At 35.6% G+C, this 20,340-nt stretch overlaps 1 protein-coding gene across 1 annotated transcript in view; it reads left to right on the top strand.

Annotated features, from left to right (window-relative positions):
• The window catches only part of SLC9C1 (solute carrier family 9 member C1), a 95,112-nt gene that overhangs the window by 57,629 nt on the left and 17,143 nt on the right, over positions 1–20,340 (top strand). The window contains exons 15-20 of the mRNA XM_067737159.1: positions 7,945–8,140; positions 11,588–11,776; positions 12,834–12,983; positions 14,884–14,935; positions 16,159–16,307; positions 20,009–20,134. Coding sequence (XP_067593260.1) covers positions 7,945–8,140; positions 11,588–11,776; positions 12,834–12,983; positions 14,884–14,935; positions 16,159–16,307; positions 20,009–20,134 — 862 coding nt within the window. The remainder of the gene's footprint in view (positions 1–7,944; positions 8,141–11,587; positions 11,777–12,833; positions 12,984–14,883; positions 14,936–16,158; positions 16,308–20,008; positions 20,135–20,340) is intronic.

The raw sequence follows: 20,340 nt of genomic DNA on the forward strand, positions 1-20,340 counted from the left end.
ATGGATAAAGAAGATGTGGCACATATATACAATGAAATATTACTCAGCCATAAAAGGAAACGAAATTGAGTTATTTGTAGTGAGGTGGATGGACCTAGAGTCTGTCATACAGGGTGAAGTAAGTCGGTTTCTGGATTCTTTCACTCAGCATAATGTTTCTTCCACATTGTAGCATGTATCTGTAGCATAAGGTTTATCTACTTTGTAGCATGTATGAATACTTTATTTCTTCTAATGGCTGAATAATAGTCCATTGTACAGACGTGCTGTATTTTCTTTATCCATTCAACGGTTGATGAGTATTTGAGTTGTTCTGAGCTTTTGGTTATTGTAAACAGTGCTGCTATGAACATTTATGTACATGTATTTGTTTGAACTTCTGCTTTCCATCTTTTGGGTATGCACCTAGGAGTAAAACTGCTGGATCATATGAAAATAACATTTATTTAATTTAATTAATTTATTTAATTTCTTGAGGAAACACCAAATTGTTTTCCACATCTGCTAGATAATTATGAAATCAGGAAATGTGAGTCCATCCACTTTGTTTTCTTGTTCAAGATTGGTATAGCTATTCAGGGTTCCTTGCAATTCCATATGAATTTTAGGATTAGCTTGTCTATTTATGCACATAAAAATGTCATTGAGATTTTCTTAGGGATTACATTTAGTTTGTAAATTGCTTTGAGTAGTATTACCATCTTAAAATATTAAAATTTCTGATTCATGAACATGGGATGTCTTTTCATTTATTTAGATCTTTAATTCCTGTTAGGAAAGTCTTAAAGTTTTCAGTGTACATGTCTTTGGTAAAATTTAATCCTAAATACTTTTATGCTATTTCAAATAAAATTGTGCTCCTGATTTCATTTTTGTAGTGTTTATTTCTAGTGTATAGAAATACAAGATATTTCTGTATATTGATCTTGTATCTTGAAGCTTTGCTGGATTCATTTATTAGCTCTAGTTGTTTTTTGTGAATTCTCTAGGACTTTCTGTATTTAAGAGCATATCACCTAGGGATAGAGATAATTTTACTTTTTCCTTTCCAACTGGGATGTCTTTTATTTCTTTTCTTAGATTCAAGAGAGGTCTCCCTCTTCTCAATAGGAGTATCAGTAAATACCAAATGGATATTTCTGTACTATGGTTCTTTTAAAACCTTCAATAGTGACTTAGGCTACAACTTTCTAAGTACTTACTTCTGTTGATGTAACAAAGAAATGGAGATTTGAAAAACTAGGATTTATAGTCGTCTACCTTTTAGGCTGTCTCTTATGTATCACTCATCTCAGAGTACGTAGTACAGATTCTGGAGTCAGATGGCTTAGTTTAGAATCCTAGTCTTTATCATTTATTAGCTGGATAAGTTTTACAGGTCTCAGTTTTCTCATTTGAAAAACGGATAAAGTAATATCGATGTCATATTCTGGAGACTGATATATGTAAAGCATTTGGCAAAATAACTGGCATATAGTAGGTACTAGTATATGCTAGTTGGGTTCACCTCTGCCTACATTATGGGATTGTTGTAAAGATTACATAAATAGTGTGTGTAGAAGCACTTAGTCCAGAGACTAGCACTAAGTAAGCACTTAAATGTTAACATTTATTATTGTGCTAAATAAAAATTGAGTTCTCTAACCAGTGGATGAAGTCACTATCAAAGATGAACAAAGACACAAGGAAACAAATAATCATGAGAGTGAATCAGCAGAAATAACGGCAGATTTATATCCCTAAGACTTCAGTTATTAAAATTATCCAATATGGACTATAAGTATTAATGAAATGTTGATGTTAGTAAGTGATGGAATCACAAACATGAACAAGGCCAATCACCAAAAGAAGATTTATATAATGAAAATGAAAAAATATATAATTTATATATAAATTATATAACATGGAAAAAATATATATGATAGTTTCTACCACCTTTTCATTGCTTCCAAGGTAATTACCCAGGTCAGGTCTCAACACAGTTGGAGGGGAAAATATAGTGGCTGCTTCAGGAGACTACAACTTGTCAGCTGACGGAATTACAGGACCTGACATCAGCAAATACTAGTAGAACATATAAGGGAATGGGTTTTGAGGATATGGGACCAGAGGGCTGCAACATAAGGCCAGATTGGGGAGAAATTTATTGGCACAGAGGTCTTATCCATGATAATTCAGGATTCAACATTCTATCTAGGACACTTGGAGCTGGTGCTATTATATTCCTGAGATGGTTCTTTGAAGCTTGATCAGGCCAATAACCTACAATAAATGAAGTGCAGATGATAAAATTGGAATATTTAACCAGATTTATTATATTAGAATGAAGAACCAACCTCATGATCTTGTTCCCTGCGAAAGAACAGAGGATATTTCCCTTCACCAAGGCAACAGTGAGAAACTCAATGATAGATGTCCTCTGCAGGACATGGTTAACCATCATTAAGTCTGCTGTGGAACTGGCCTCTCTAGTATCAAAAGGAAATGGGAATGGCAGAAGACAGATGGCAACACTTAAATGTCAGAGGCAAGGTGGGCATACTTTATTTTGTGGACAGCAAACCTGGAGTAGCAGTCAGAGTGTTTGACCTAAGGATGGGTAACAAATATTCTATATTAAAAGACAATATAGACAAACAGTTAACTATGTTATTACTTGACTTTTCTAAAGATAAAAAGGGAGAGCTGTTGAGCAAAGGGATGAAGTCAATTACTGCAAGATAGCTAAGTCAATTCTCAGAACCAGAGTCCTTGAGAAAGAACTGAAGCACCACAAATATGTAGGATAAATATTTCCTCAATCTTCTCTCAAATGGACATTTAATCATTTTACCAGAGTTCCTGTGCATTGGGAAAAGAAAATACTCAGATTCTGTTAGGACTTTGGGTTATGGCATTTTAAATGATACTGATATCAAAGGCTTGAAATACTATTGTGTTCCTCAAGTTAAACTGGGAGCTTTTAGGCCAGATAATTTATGGAGTTTCTGACCCAGTCTGTCTCATAGAAGTCCACCAGGTCCACTGTGTGGTTATTTCCCTAAGTCCCTAAGTGTATAATTGGGATGAATATACTTAGTGTCTAGCTGAACACAAACATCGCCTTGTTGACCTATATTGTAAGAATCATGGCAGAAATGGCCAAGTGGAACCCTTGGCCAAAATAGTAATGAGAAGCAATATAGCATTCCAGGAGGAGTTTAAAAACTAACGCCAACATTAAAGATTTAAAGGAATTGTAAGTAATTCCCATCATATCCCCTTTAATTTATCTATCTGACATAAACAAATCAGATTATAGTCAATTATCAATTTAAGCAAAAGGTAACCTCAAGTGTAATGCTGTGCCAGATGTGATTTTATTGCTGGAAGAAATTTTAAAAAGCAGTCTGTTCTCTCAACCAAGATGGTGGCATTGAGACTCCTGAACTCAATTCCTTCCATGGACACACCAAACCTACAGCTAAACATGTATGAATTCTCCTTGAAAGAAATCCAGAAACTATCTGAGCAACTCCTACACATCAAGCTAATGAGAAAATACCTACTTTGAAACAGGTAGGAAAGGCTGAGACACACTTTCACCATAAAACTCACCCCCTAGCACAGACATACAATTGGAAGGGAACACACAGCTCCCAGTCTCTCCCAAGAAGCAAAGGGCTTGAGCCAATATCTAGTACCCCAACTTTTAAGACTTCACCCTAGGGGATGGGCCCTCAAAATACTTAGTTCTGAAATCTAATGAGGCTTATAACCACAAAATACACAAGACTAGAGCAGACAAAGAAACAGTTCTTAATGGGTTCATGAGGATGTTGTCTCCTTGGAAGGAGCTTGTGTAAAATTTGGCACCCTGGATTTTGTGGCTGCCACACAAAGGACACACCTCTTGATTGCCTGGCTCTAGTGGCCAAGGGGGCTTGTATTTTAGGACCCACAGGACTGTAGCAAACAAAGAAACACTTCTTAATGGACTACACCTCCAGGATTCAGTGCAGATGGAGCAGATAGAAATACCCATCTCCCAGTCTTTCCCTGAAAGAAGTCTATTTACATACCTCAAAAGCTGCTACCTGAGGAGTCCAGTTTCCAATCAGCTTGCATCTAGGTGATGAATGATACTCTCCACAATGGGACACAAACAGGTCTTGGCACATCCTCAACTACTGGGAGCCACTAAGAGCAAATAAGGCAGCTTGGACAATCACGAAGGTCTGAGAGACAACCAAGAGCTCAGGCTAGGCTGAATGATAAGGTTTATCTACACAAGACCAGTCCATCAAGACTGAAAGAGGTGGCTGTTTTATCTAATATGCAGAAACCAACACAGAGCATGAAGGAAAATGAAGAAAGAGAGGAATATGTTCCAAACAAAAAAACAGAATAAAACTCCAGAAACACCTTAATGAAATTTAGATAAGTGATTTATCTCTTAAAGAGATCTATTAGAGTGATTTATCTGTTAGAGAGATCAAAGATGCTCACTAGGGTCAGAAGAAGAATGTATAAACAAAGGGAAAAATTTAACAAAGAGATAAACAATATAAAAATGTCCCAAACAGAAATCACAGAGCTGAAGAATAACTGAGCTGAAACATTCAATAGAGGGGTTTAACAGCAGACGAAATCAAGCAGAAAAAAGGATAAGCAAACTCAAAGACAAGGCAGCAGAATTCATCCAATCAGAGGAGGAAAAAAAAGAATGAAAAAGAGTGAAGATAGCTTAAATGACTCATGGGACACCATCAGGTGGACCAGTATTTACATTATAGGGGTCCCAGAAGAAGAGAGAAAGAAAGGGGCAGCAAACTTATTCAAAAAACTAATGGCAGGAAACTTTCTTTACATAGGGAAAGAAACAGACATCCAGATCCAGGAAACTCAGTAATTTCCAAATATGATTAATCCAAAGAGACCCACACCAAGACACATTAGGTAATTAAATTGTCAAAAGTTAAAGACAAGGAGAGAATATTAAAAGCAGCAAGAGAGAAACAATTTGTTGTATACAAGGGACACACACACACCAATAAGGCTATCAGCATATTTTTCAGCAGAAGCTTTGTAGGTCAGAAGAGAATAGCATGATATACTCAAAGTACTGAAAGAATAAAAAAAGAAAAAACTACCAACCAAGAATTCCCTACCCAACAAAACTGTTCAGAATTGAAGAAGAGATAATGAGTTTTTCCAGGCAAGAAAAAGCTGAGGAATTCAGCACCCTCAAGACCAGCCTTACAAGAAATGTTAAAATGGACTAAAGTCCCTTTCAAGGTAAAATGAACGGGAATTTTTTAATAACAGGAAAACATATCAAAGTATAAATTTCATAAGTAAATAAATATATAGTAAAATTCAGAGTACTCTAATGTTGTAATAATGGTGAGTAAGTCACTTATAAATCTAGTATGAAGGTTAAAAGGCAGAAGTACTAAAAATAACTACAATAATTTGTTAATGGATACACAAGGTAAAAAGTTGTAAATTGTAACATCAAAAACATAAAATGTGGAGAGGAGGAGTAAAAATGTAAAGATTTTAGTATGTATTCAAAGTTAAGTTTACCTTAAAATAGACTGTTATAAATATAAACATGTTTTATGTAAACCTCATGGTAACCACAAAGCAGAAAACAATAGTAGATACACAAAAGATAAAGAGAAAGGAATCTAAGCATACCACTACTGAAAATCATCAGTAGATAGGTATGGATTTACTATTGCCATTTGATAATTGTTTTCTTGCTACTTTATATAGTTCTTTGTTCATTTCACATTCTCTTATCTCTTAAATTGATGCAGCCACTGCGGAAAACACTGTGGAGACTCCTCAAAAAATTAAAAATGGAACTACCACATGATCTAGCAATCCCACTTCCGAGTATATATCCAAAAGAAATAAAAACAAGATATCAAAGAGATATTTGCACTCCCATTTCACAGTAGCATTATTCACAATAGTTAATATACAAAAATAACGTAAGTGTCCATCAATGGATGAATGGATAAAGAAAATACAATAGAGTATTATTCAACCATGAGAAAGAAGGAATTCCTGCATTTGTGACAACATGGTTGGATCTTGAGAGCATTATGCTAAGTATAAACCAGACTGAGAAAGACAAATACTGCATGGTATCACTTATATGTTAACTCTAAAAATAAGTAAAATGAAAAAAATGAAATAAAATAATAGATTTTAAAAAGTCAACTCATAGGGACTTCCCTGGTGGTGCAGTGGTTAAGAATCCGTCTGCCAGTGCAGGGGACATGGGTTCAAGCCGTGGTCCAGGAAGATCCCACATGCTGTGGAGCAACTAAGCCCGTGTGCCACAACTACTGAGCCTGCGTGCTGCAACTACTGAAGCCTGCGTGCCTAGACCCCATGCTCCACAACAAGAGAAGCCACCACAATAAGAAGCCCGTGCACTGCAACAAAGAGTAACCCCTCCTCGCCACAACTAGAGAAAGCCTGTGCACAGCAACAAAGACCCAACACAGCCAAAAATAAATAAATTAATTCATTCATTAAAAAAAAATAGTCAACTCATAGAAACAGAGAGTAGAAACCAGAGCTGAGGGTTTGTGGAAATAGGGATTGGTAGAAGGTTACAAACTTTCAGCTATAAGGTGAATAATGCCTGAAGATCTAATGTAAGACATGGTGACTATAATTGAGAACACTGTACTTTATAACTGAAATTTGCTAGAGAGTAGAACTTAAATGGTCACACCCCCAAAAAAGAGTTATGTGAGGTGATGGGTATGTTAATCAACTAGATGGGGGGAATCCTGTCACAATGTATATGTATATACATTGTATTGTATATATACATGTATATATGATGTACACTTTCAATATCTACAATTTTTTATGCCAGTTATACCTCAATATGGCTGAATTTTTAAAAAAATAGAAAAGGAAAACAGTCTGGAGAGAGGGCTGAGAAGGGCAAAGGCAGTGTTACCATAAACTTAACAAAGCTTACACTCTATGGCTCCTCCCTCACACTGGCACTGCCTGAGGCCTTGGAGGATTTTTGCAATTTGATGACAGCATCATATATGTATTCATAATTTCATCTTCTTTTCCTTAAACAGGGGTCCAAATTGTAAAAATTTCAGGTCCTGCGTAACACGGATCTACCTCTAAGAATAGAGAAATAATCCAGCACTTACCCACTCTTCAATCAATAATTGATTAATAATTTCATTTGAGTTTTAGCAATAATAATGCATTATTATACTAGTTGAATAATTTAAAAATAAAATTAAAAATACATTAAGTAATTCCTCTCACCCACAATTCTGTCTAGCATACTCAGTATAAAAATAATTTTTCAAAGCATGTATGTTAATTTAAAGTTTTTGATAAAATATGACCTAACCTGTTCCACTACGACACATGCTGGGATTTGTTCCAGATTATATGCCTTGACAAGGAAAAATGCTCATGATCCATTGCTAAGAGAAAAAACAGGTTATAGAACAATATGTATGATATAATTCCTTTTGTATTTATAAATATGATTATATAAACAAAAATATTGGAAAAATATTCAAACTGGTAATAGTAGCCATCTCTGAGAAGTGAAATTATTAGAAGGTGGGAGAGATTTGCTTTGTTTTTTTTTTAATATTTCCAATTTGAATTATCCCTGTCTTATGATCTGAAGTATTTCTACTAAAAGTATAAGTAAAAATGAATGAGAGGTGAGGAAAGTGAGAAAGAGGGGAAACCAGCCTGAAGATATTTAGCAGAGGAAGAAATTAAAGGAAAGTATATGAAGTAGGATGCCAGAAAGTGTATGGTATTGACAGCTACTTCTCAGAATTAAGCTGGGCTTTGTAGCTGTTGATGATTAGGACAGAACTGAGCATATATTGAAATTAATTCAGTGTAATTATTTTATCAGATAAAACTATCTTTTTTTTTTTACAGCCATTGCTTTCTTCGTGTATGTCATAAAATAGTATTTACTGATGAATTTGAGTATGTCGGATATCTTGTGATACTAATGAATATATTTCCTATTATAATTTCTTGGATATCTGTGTTAAACGATATCTATGAGCTTGAATTAGCATATGCTAACTACTCTTTTCTTGCATTTTATATCATGGAGGCACTACTTAAGGTAAGCTAAAATGTGATTTTGTGTGTGTGTTTGTGTGTGTGTGTGTGATATGTCTAACAGGGAGATTTCCTAATTTCATTTTTCAACACTAGCTACAGACAGTTTTCCAAAGGAGTGTATAAAATTCTCCCTCACTCCTCAAACAAATTTATTTTTTAAAGGTGATTTTAGGGTGACAATAGAAAATATTCATACTTTAAAGATTGATTTTGTATTTGCAAATTTTTAATTAGTGTGTGTCAAAGAGATGCAGAGTGAGTTAAAAAGGTATTGGCAAAGTTCTTTAACTTAGCAGAGAGGTGAGCACCTGGATGTTCATTTTATTATTTTTTTTTTAATGGAAGATTTTTTCTTTCTTTCTTTCTTTCTTTCTTTCTTTCTTTCTTTCTTTCTTTCCTTATTTTTGGCTGCTTTGGGTCTTTGTTGCTGCGCACCGGCTTTCTCTAGTTGTGGCACGCCGGGGCTACTCTTCGTTGCAGTGCGAGGCCTTCTCATTGCAGTGGCTTCTCTTGTTACAGAGCACAGGCTCTAGGTGTGCAGGCTTCAGTACTTGTGGCATGTGGGCTCAGTGTTGTGGCACATGGGCTTAGTTGCTCCACGGCATGTGGGACCTTCCCGGACCAGGGCTTGAACCCGTGTCCCCTGAATTGGCAGGTGGATTCTTAACCACTGCGCCACTAGGGAAGTCCCATTTTATTGTTTTTATACTAGATAGATAAACAGATGGATAAGTAGATTGATAGAAATTCATTTATACTTGAAAAACATTTCATAATTTGATTTGTTAAATCCAGTATAAAGGTAGCTGTTAAATGATGGAAATGTATTGATGGGTCCACAAACTGATAATAGTATTGTGTCATATGGATCAAGTTGTAATATAAAATATTTTTAGCCAGACGATTTAAATAGAAGAATTATATATGATATTCAAACAAAGTGGATGAAATCTCGCATCGTTACTGGAAAATTAAAATGCTACTGCAGAGCTGTGATTGGTGGGGAGAGGGGAATGGCTTCACATTCAATCACATTGTATGTAATAAATTCCAATTAGTTGGAACGACCATAGGAGATGTCACTTAATTAAGAAGAAATAAAGCAATTAGGGTTAGGGTTAGTACCAGGGTGAGTGTGAGTAAAGGATTCCCTAAAATCACTTAATATGTACTATAGTGGAAAGAACACCGAGCTGGGATGCAGCAGACTTGGCTCTGGTTTTGGTTTTCTCTGACAGACAGTTAGCTGTTCACCAAGTCACTAAACTTTTCCCAACCTTAGTTTCTTCTTCTGTAAGATATCAGGGTTGGCCTAAATGAGAGGAAATGATCCCTCCAGCTCTGTGGTCTTTGTACTTTGCCAAGTTTAAGCTTCTGTCACAACTGTGCATAGCCATAGCTCCTTCAGTCAGGTCCACTTAAGAGAGCAGAAAAGGACTGCAGAGACTTCGCTACACTTCATAGCTAAGAGGGTACTCCCAAATGTGCAACTCTGTTCTTGTCTCTCCCTTCTATTTAACTCAGGATTCATCTTCACTGCCCGATTTACAAGCTTGCCTTCACTTATTTTCTTTGCTGTCTTTTCTACACAAGTTCAGTTCTGCCCCCTTTGTACTATGCCTATTAAAAATTCATTATGTTAATAACAACAATAATAAATGATCACTAAGGTACCAGGTATCATTGCAATTATAACATTTCAAATCCTTAAGTTAGCCCTTTAATGTAGATATATATTATGACTTGCATTTTACAGATGAGGGACCTGAGTCTCTGAGAAGCTGTTTAAGGTCACATAGCTAATGATAGTAGAGTTTGGATCCAACCCCTCAAAGTTTGTGTTCTTTCTAATACACAATTCTACCTTAAACTTTCCTTCTTGTATTTTCAAACTTTTCCCAAAACACTCCTCAACCTATTAGAGTAATGGATCTTTTGAAACTTTCTCAGAGGAAGAGTAATCACTCTTCTATATCTGAGTGCTGGAGGCTTCCATTACCTGAATTTCTAACCATTCTTTAACAACCTTATATTTAACAAACCCTCTTCCTTTGAAGCCTACACTATCCTTTTATACCAAGCTCTTCCTCTCCTGTGGCTGTATTCTATTGACCTCCAAAAAACTCCTTCACGTTTCCAAATACTGGGCATCTGGATAAAGTCTTACTGTTGATACCAGTTCTTTCAAGTTCCTAAGAGAATGATCTAACCTATATTCTGTTTCAATAAGAAGGAAATGAGACATCTACAGTAGCTGAATGGTGCCTTGAGCAGGACCTCACAAGACCAGGATCTGGTCTTCTGCTCCCTAGATTCAGACATTGAATTTCCTCAGCCCCGCCAAATGTGAGCAGACTCAAGGGAAATGACTCTCTACCACTAAACACACAACAGTCTGTTTACAAACAAGCATGACAGTTTCTTAATTTGTAATCGAGCTTACACTTTCCCTGGCGTAAATAGGTCTGTCTCCTACAGTCTCTGAATCATAGTGAGTAGGGGGATCAGGCTGCTAAAAAAGACAAATTAATCAAATTTACAAATCAGTATCTTAAGTGTTATGATAGAGACCTACACAGGGTGCTATGGGAAAAAAATGGAGTTCCTTACACAGAATAGTAGGTTTAGAGAAGGAAGGCTATTAAGGAAAGGAGATGCTTGAGTTGAATTCTGAATAATGAATAGGAGTCAAAGTAGGGAGTATGTGAGTGGACAACAAGAATAAGGGAAAACTTAGAAGCAACAATGTGACACATACAAGGAACAATATTCCTAATGACAGGAGCTTAGGGATGGGTTGGTCACGATGCAGATTGGAGAGATGTTAAATCTGTGAGGAGGATATGGAAAATGAGACAGGAGACACAGACGTGAATTAAATAATAAAGGGCCTCATGGGTCAGGCTATCTCAACCACTTCCCTGGCATCAACTACCATTCATAGTCTAATGATTCCCAAACTCATGTCTCCAGCTCAGATTTTATTCCGAGCCTCAGATCATATAGACAACTGATGACTGGATCTCTTCAATAAAATACTGTGCAAACATCTCAAACAGCATATTCAAAACAAATGTATCATCTCTAAACCTACTCTTGCTTCAAAATTCCCCTGGAAACCTAATTTCCCAGGCTGGATTCCACAATCATTTTTGACCGCTCCTACTCTCTTAGTTATAGTAGGTTTTCAATAAAATTTTTTTAAATAAATAAAGAATGAATTAACAAGTTAGTAGGTATTTTGAATATTTTATCTCTTGGAATAGATATTTCAATATTTTAACCATTTAATTTCAAGTTGATATGATCACTTCCTAGTATTTTAGACAAGTAGAATCTTAAGGTAGATCAGAGAAAAACCTAACTAGTAATGTTTCAGTTATTATGGAAAATGGTGTAGTAAAAGCAAAAACAAATAAGATAATATAATTTCTTTTTAAATCGACAGATAGCAGCAATGAAGAAGGAATATTTTTTACATGCCTGGAATCTATTTGAGTTAACAATTACATTAATTGGCATCATAGATGTAATGCTTATTGAGACAAATTCCATTAATTATCATACTTTTGATTTGATTCAAACAGTGGCCTTTATAAAAGTTGTTCGATTTCTTCGCGTTCTACGCATTTTGAAGGTAAAGAACTATTAAATCATGCAGTTTCGAACTGCTCCCGACTGCTTCATGAAATATGGACTAAAATCAGTTTACTAGTGTTATGGTTTCCACTTTCTGTTGGGCTGATGTTTATATTTTAGATCCCTTTGACAAATTAAATTTTATAACAGATTATATTATGAATATCCAAGTTATATTAGAAATTTGTTAGCACATGAAAGTACAGAAATACTCATCACAGCTTCTCCTTTGAATAGAGAGCACATGAAAACTCCAAAGTAATGTTTATTCTTATGAATACCTGAAATAAATGATGGAAATCAACAAAACAAACCATGTAGCGACAAAGCAAATAGTATACATTCATACAAATTAAGAAACCGAAAAATACACATTCTGTGTTATATAAACTCATAATATTATAAAATCACAGCATCAAAAATGACCTTTGACTGTCTAATTAATGTCTTCCTATAACAAGTATAATGAGTAGTTATTTATTTCTATATGAGTGTGGAGATTATGGAGCATGGACTTAGGGATCAGCCAACTCTGCTGAAGTTAGGAGACTGTACAAGGGTAACAGATAACCTGGGGACTTAAACCCTCAGCAAAGAAACAATGAAAAGTTAATTGTGGGGCCAAACAGGGAGTATAGTTGTGGTGGACTCTCACTCAAATGAACCATCTAGTGAACAGTTTAGTGGGAGGTTTAACAGGTAAAAGTGACAGTACTTTATAGACGGTCATTTTATGGCCTAAGCCCAGAAGATTAATCACATTGTTTTCCAAGAATTTAAACCAGTTGAAAATAGCATGCAATTCTCTCTAAGGGAAATAAGTAAAGAATAAAGTCTTAACCTCACAGAGACATCTAATATTATTAGTTATGGGGAAATAGCTCTAGCCATGAAATTATAGAGATACTATGAATAAAATAACCAAGAATCTTGACAAGTTACTATAGTTACCATTGAGAGCATGTCATTTTTTATTAATACCTATTTTAAACTAACCAACATAAAATCAACTATAATTTGTACAATTTATATTAAATAGTGGTCCTGTTTTTTAGCTCGTAACACCAAAGTTGCTGCAGATGTTAGATAAAAAGATGAGTCATCAGCTGTCCTTTAAGTATGCTATACTAAAAGGATATATCCAAGGTGAAGCAGACATAATGACTATAATTGATAAGATTGCAAGTTCTAAACAGATTAAACAGGTGAGGAAAACTTTAAATACTAAGAAAATGGTTTATGTTCCTCACCCCTCAGTCTCCCTCACCCATCATGTCTTCTGTCTATATATGACCTTTGATTCCTGGTTTGCTAAGAATTGTCTGTAAAAACTGAAACTGATCAACATTTAGATTACTCAAAAGGCTCCTTACTGAAGTGTCTATGCCATATTAACAAGTTATGAGGCTCTTGGAGCACATCCTTTTGTCCTTGTGGAGCTGTCATGAAACCTGTGTGCAGCGGTCAGCTTCTCTCAATGCAAGTTCCAGGATCTGTCAGGCTACAGATGCATTAAATAGGAAATATTGGAGGACGATAAGCGATGGCAGGGTTGAGCCAACGGACCTTCCTCATAATTCCCAAAGGCTCCTTCTATTTCTCTATATCCCTGATTTTCCCACAGTAAATAATGAAAGAAGTAAAGGATGGGGATATGGCAAATGGAAAGGAGTACCAATAACTTACTTAGAGGGAAATCACATCTAATTCTCTCATTATACAGATGAGAAAAATGAAGCCAAGAGAGGTTAAATGATTATGCCAAAGTCACACACATAGCTAATAAACAGCAAAGAGAATGCTAGGGCCTAAGTTCTAGACCTTATTTTTCATTTTCTCAATTAGGCAGATTATATGTCCCCACAAATTTGCCAGCTATGTGGAATTAAGCAGTCACCTTTCAAGATAATTTAAAACATTTGAATGCTATAGTCTTTTTTTTTTTTTTTTTTTTTGCGGTACGCGGGCCTCTCACTGTGGGGAGAGGCCTCTCCCGTTGCGGGGCACAGGCTCCGGACGTGCAGGCTCAGAGGCCATGGCTCACGGGCCCAGCTGCTCCGCGGCATGTGAGATCTTCCCGGACCGGGGCACGAACCCGTGTCCCCTACATCGGCAAGCGGACTCTCAACCGCTGCGCCACCAGGGAAGCCCTGAATGCTATATTCTATATGCTATATGTCCAAAGCTTTGTAGTTGAGAACATTGACACTCAATATGTAGTTGAATACAAAGAGCTGTATCTTTTCTCTCTTCACCACCTGTAACTATAAAACTATTTTGCTGCATTTTATTACCTTTATAACCACTCATATTGAGGATACACAGTAGAAAATACAGAAGGACTTGAATCTCTAAGATATTGGCCAGTTTCAGTCCTCATTTCTGCTCCCACATAGTTTGGTTAAAACTTCTATCTCATTTAAGGTTGAAAGCCACACCTGTTTCCGAAATTTGGAGGCTATCAAAAATTGAATGGGAGAGTACTAGCATGCCTGCAGTTTTCAGAATCAATAATATCCTAAAGTAAGTTACTTTAAGAAAAAATATATGACTTACCTTTAGGCTTCTCAAAATTAGCCTAGGTAATGCCGCTTCTTATCCTCTCCACCACTCTTGCTAGAGTAAAATAAAATTCATTGCACAAAATTCAATTCTAATTCCTGAAAAGTTCCCCATCATATTTTTCTTTAAAGTTATTTTTTTAATTCAGTTTATTTATTTATTTTTGGCTGCGTTGGGTCTACATTGCTGCTTGCAGACTTTCCCTAGTTGCAGTGAGTGGGGGCTACTCTTCGTTGCAGTGCGCAGGCTTCTCATCGCAGTGGCTTCTCTTGTTGCGGAGTACAGGCTCTTGGCACACAGGCTTCAGTCGTTGTGGCACGCAGGCTCAGTAGTTGTGGAGCATGGGCTTAATTGCTCCACAGCATGTGGGATCTTCCCAGACCAGGGCTTGAACCCATGTCCCCGGCATTGGCAGGCGGATTCTTAACCATTGCACCACCAGGGAAGCCCTAAAGTTATTAATTTAGGTTAAAAATTCATCAGTTGCAAATGTAAAGACATTTTATAACAGTTTTTTCCCAAAACATTTCTTTTGTTCCGTAGATGTTATTAAGGAGGATAACGAAGAATACAGGACATGCTATGGAAGAGCTAGGTAGGTACCTCTCACCCTAAAGATCTAACATGACCATCTCTTATCATCGTTTCTTCAGAGAGGCAATGGTTTTGATAACGAAACTGATCTTTGAGGAGACCTACTTACTATCAATAATAAAATGAATAACTTCAACAATCAACATGATCGTATCTTTGGCTGGATGAGAATAGTGTAATATTACCCCTCCACATTTGTTCTCTCTGCCTTATACCACAGTGAAGGACTTTTAATTTCTGTTTAAAGAAAACACATTTGCATGCCATGGTTATGCATGTCTTTATCACCTTATAAATTCTGTTTTCTTCCAAACATACCTTCCTGAGCAACACAAGGAAAGAAGCTATTTTTTCCTCCGTTTGCCACAGAGTTGCCATCTGACAATTTAGGCTTTAAAACGAGTTGAAATCGGAACAGAGCCTCACAGATCGCTGATGTGACTGCTAGGAGACTCAGTGCCCAAACGTGACAACAGCCTGTTCTCTGAATCACACCAATTCATGGTCCTAGTGCAGCACAAATCCTGGGAGTGAGACAGACACATCCCTATAGCACAGTGTTTACATGTATGGAGAAGAAGGGGGTTTGGTACCAGATGGTGGACAACAAAAGAACACAGCAAGCCTGGGAATGAGGCCAAACATGAGAGATCTTGCATGGCAGATGGTTGTCAAGCCAGACAAGAGGTCATGACCAAGAAAAAGTCCTAAGTGGATGAAACTCTCATGGGCATCCAGGAATCCACATCAGACAGGCAGGAGAACATAGATGAGTGATCTAGATGCCCAGGCAGGACAGGTGGAAATGACCCAGGAGGAGTGAGAGAACTTGATCAGAAGCCATATTTAAGCACACAGTCTGCAGTCAGAAATCTTCATTTAAACAGAATGAAAAATTGGGTCATGAACTCCAGACCTAGAGCCCAGGAGAGCCTCTCAGTGTCCAGCATAGGTGCTTCAGTATAATTTTGATCCTAGGACTAGGGCTGTCTGTCCTTCACGGGCTTAGACACAGGTATGGGCTGCCAACAAGAAAATGTCAGGCAGAATTCTGTAACTACTGGTGAATTTTGATTGATTGTAGAGACCTCTTCAGGGAGAGATACATTTCCCTGTGGTGAGGGTTATACTCCATGAGTTTAAAGAAGAAATATTAGCTTACTGTCCACATGAAATATTTAAGCAATGTCCTATTTCCTCTGAAAATATTTTGTTATTTTTCAGGCTACTTAGAGTATGACCACCCAGAAATCGCTGTCACTATGAAAACAAAGGAGGAGATTAATGTCATGCTCAGTTTGGCTAGAGAAATTGTTAAAGTTTTCAGGTTAAAAGGAATTCTTCATAAAATTGAAGGTTTTGAAATTAATAAGGTATGGTAGAATATTTTCAAAACAAATATACTTACTTGATATATAGTTATTTATGATCATCAAACCTACTTTTGGCTCTTTCCAATATAGGCCATTCCTGCAATATAAATATATAACTTAAAATAGTTGTCTAAAGAAAAGCACCTATCAGAGAGAGTTTCCTTCCTGCAGTTCTATTGGTCAACTTCCCTTTCCTTTCTTGCCATAGTGAGGGACAACTTCTTTCTACGCTTTGCACCCAGACTAAAGGTATAATGAAACTATTCCTCATCCTAGGCTAAACTGGGTATCAATATGTTCCTGGGAGTTACCTGTGACACTCAAACAACTTTTTCCATAAAAACTATGATTTATAAGAACACTCAATTATAGGGTAAGAATTAATTACATTTCCTTTCTCTAAGTTATTTAAATGGTACTGTGACATGTAAAAAGTTAGAGAGGGTCCCAACTCATTCTGTAAGTATAAAATTTATTCCCCAAATCGAGAATAGTATAAGGGGAAAAAAGTTATTATACTTGTGAATACATATATAAAACTTTTTAACACAATAGTAGCTAGTTGAATCTGGCATAATACACTATGACTAAGAAGGTTTTGTCTCCCAAAATAGCTATATAACTCACTTATTAAGAGATCAAAGAAGAAAAGTCATTTGATAAAATCCAACTCTCATTCAGAATGTTCAAAGGCTAATAAAAGAAGTAACATCCTTAACTGGATAAAAAGTATCTATTAAAAATCTGAAGCAAACATTGTATTAGATGGCAAAACATTTAGAATTATTCCCATTAAAGTCAGAACAGTACCATTCCAGGTAGTGAATGCTGTGCTTGTAAGTCTTAGCCAGATCAAGAAGAAAAATAAAAGGAACTTGAGAGATGGAAGTTTTGGAAAAAGAATAAAACTGTTATTTCCTATTGATTGTTTAATCTAAAACCCTAGAGAATTAACTTAAAATTGATAATATAGGATCAATAAAATAATTCAATAAGGTTTCCAGAAACACGATCAACTTTCAAAATTATTCCACAACTAAAGAAAATGTGGAAAAATATTGTATTCACAATAGCAATTAAAAACTCTAAATCCTTAAGAATGAACCTAAGGTAAAATATGTATAACACCACATGGCAAGAACTAAAAGGCATAAAAAAAAATAAGTCTCCTTGAAAACAGGACCATGGAAATTATAGCATCTGAGGAATAGAAAGTAAAAGATAGAAGAAAAGTGAGCAGAGTCTAAGGGACCTGTGAGATACCATCAAGTGGACCAACACATGCGATGTATATGTCCCAAGAAGACAAGAGAGAGAGAAAGGAACAGACAGGAAATTTAAAGAAATATTGGCTGAAAACTTTCTAAATTTGATGTAAGCCATGAATATTAACATCCAGGAAGCTCAGTGAACTTCAAGTAGGGTGAACTCAAATAGACCCACATCAAGGCACATTGTAATCAAATTGCTGAAAGATAAAGAGAGAATTTTGAAATCAGCAATAGAGAAAAAATTCATCACATACAAAGGATCCTCAATAAGATTATCAGGAGATTTCTCATCAGAAACTTTGGAGACCAGAAGAAAATGGGCTGATATATACAAAGTACTAAAAGAAAAAATAGTCAACTAAGAATCCTATATCCAGCAAAAATGTCCTTAGAAGTGAGAGGGAAATTAAGACACTTTCAGACAAACAAAATCTGAGGGAGTTCATTACCACTATACCTGCCCTGAAAGAAATTCTAAAACATGTCATGAAGATTGAAATGAAAGGACACTGGACAATAACTCAAACCCATAGGAAGAAATAAAAATCTCAGTAAAGGTAAATACATGGGCAATTATTAAAGCTAGTATTATTGTAATAATTGTATCTGACTCCATTTTTTTTGTTTTCTACATGATTTAAGAAAGTAATATATTTTTAAAGTAATTATTAGTCTAAAAGCTAGAATTATTACAGCTTTGGCTTGTAATGTCATATTTAAGAGATGAATGCATTTTTAAAAACATTTAGTTTGTGTTTTGGACAGACAACACATAAAGATGTAATATTATGACATCAACTGCAAGGGGTGGGGATGAAGCTGTTAAAGGAGCAGAGTTTTGTATGTTATGGAAGTTAAACTGTTATAAATTCAAATTAGAGTGTTATATTCTAGGATGCTAAATGTAACCCCTGTGGTAATAGAAAAGAAAATAACTAAAGAATTACATATAAATAAATGAGAAAGGAGTTTTAAGTGTTTCACTACAGAAAATCAACTAAATACAAAAGAAGAGAGTAATGCAGAAAATGAGAGACAAAAAAGGATACAAGATAATGAAAAGATGATCCACAAAAAGGTAGAGGAAATTTTCAAAATAAATATATCCAAAAAAGTGCTCATGTTCAGAATATATAAAAATATCTTACAAATCAATAAGAACAGGACAGAAAATTCATTTTAAAAAAAAAAATCAGCAAAAGATATGAACAGGCACTTCCTAACAGAGAATATTCTAGAGGCCAATAAACATAAGAAAAGATGCCAAATATCATCATCATAAGCTTAATGCAAATTAAACCCAAAAGTAAATACAAATACACAACCATCAGAATACTTAAAATTAAAATAAAAACAAAAATACTGGCAATACCAAGTGTCGGCAACTGGAACATTAGAGTGGGAATATAAACTGATGCAATCACTTTGGAAAATTATTTGGCAGAATCTACTAAATTTGGACATATACATATCTTAAGACCCAGAAATTAGATTATATAACCATATATACAACAGAAATGAGTACATATGTACAGCAAACAAGTATTCACTGCAGCATTTCAAAAGTCCAAAACTGGAACAGCCCAAATGTCAATCAAAAACAGATAAATAAAGCTGTGGTATATTCATAAAATATAATACTACACAACAGTGAAAATGAAATGAATGAATGTTTATTCCTTGCAACATTATAGATGAATCTCAGAAACATAATGTTGAGCAGATGAAACCAGACACAACTAAGTACATACTCATTGATTTCATGCAGATAAAGTTCAAAACCAGACAAAGCTAAACTATGGTAATAGAAAAAGAGTGATTAATTTGGGGTAGAAGTAATGACTAGAAGAGAACATAAGGGAGGATTCTAGGGTTCAATAAATGTTTTATTTTTTAATCTGGGTGCTGGTTACGCAGATATTTTCATGTGGTAAATGTTCTTTGATGGACATTATGATTTGTGCACTTTTTGCATATGTGCTATACTTCGGTAAAAGATTTATTTATTTTTCTTAGTTTCTGCTTTATAACAAAGTGAATCAGCTATACATATACATATATCCCCATATCTCCTCCCTCTTGCATCTCCCTCCCATCCTCCTTATCCCACCTCTCTAGGTGGTCTCAAAGCACCGAGCTGATCTCCCTGTGCTATGCGGCTGCTTCCCCTAGCTATCTATTTTACATTTGGTAGCTGGGACGAAGTGAGAGAGTGGCATGGACATATAAGATTTACTTTTAAAAGTAATCTGTGACTTCAGAATAATGATAACATAGAAAAATGCTATAACGGGAGAGGTTGAAGGTTTCCATGGAAGAACAAAAATCTCAGAAAAGCAAGAAAAGGAAATAGTATAAAACCATAATTGTTTTAAACATTCTGTGAACACCAATTTTGTTCATCTCCTTTCTTAACTTTTGTGGTTTTAGTTAATAATGGCCAGAAAAAGAGAGATACTTGATCTTCAACCTATGTACAAACCTCTTACTGTTGACAAAGCACTCTATCATATTCCATGGCTAGATAAAGACCAAGACTATATAAGCTTTATTCAGGTAATATTTGTATTTGCTAGTAATACTATCTCTAACGTATCAGCAAATGATATTTTAAAAGGTAAAGATTTAACCATGATACTCTTCAGTTTTAAATTACCTAAATGTCATTGATTACCTGTAGGATAAAATCAAAATCTCTTTGAATGACATGCAAAGTTCTCCCACAGTCTGCCTCCTGCCTACCTCTCCATCTTTACTTTCTG

The sequence above is a fragment of the Pseudorca crassidens genome, chromosome 5 (assembly GCF_039906515.1).
Source record: "Pseudorca crassidens isolate mPseCra1 chromosome 5, mPseCra1.hap1, whole genome shotgun sequence".
Lineage (NCBI taxonomy): Eukaryota > Metazoa > Chordata > Mammalia > Artiodactyla > Delphinidae > Pseudorca > Pseudorca crassidens.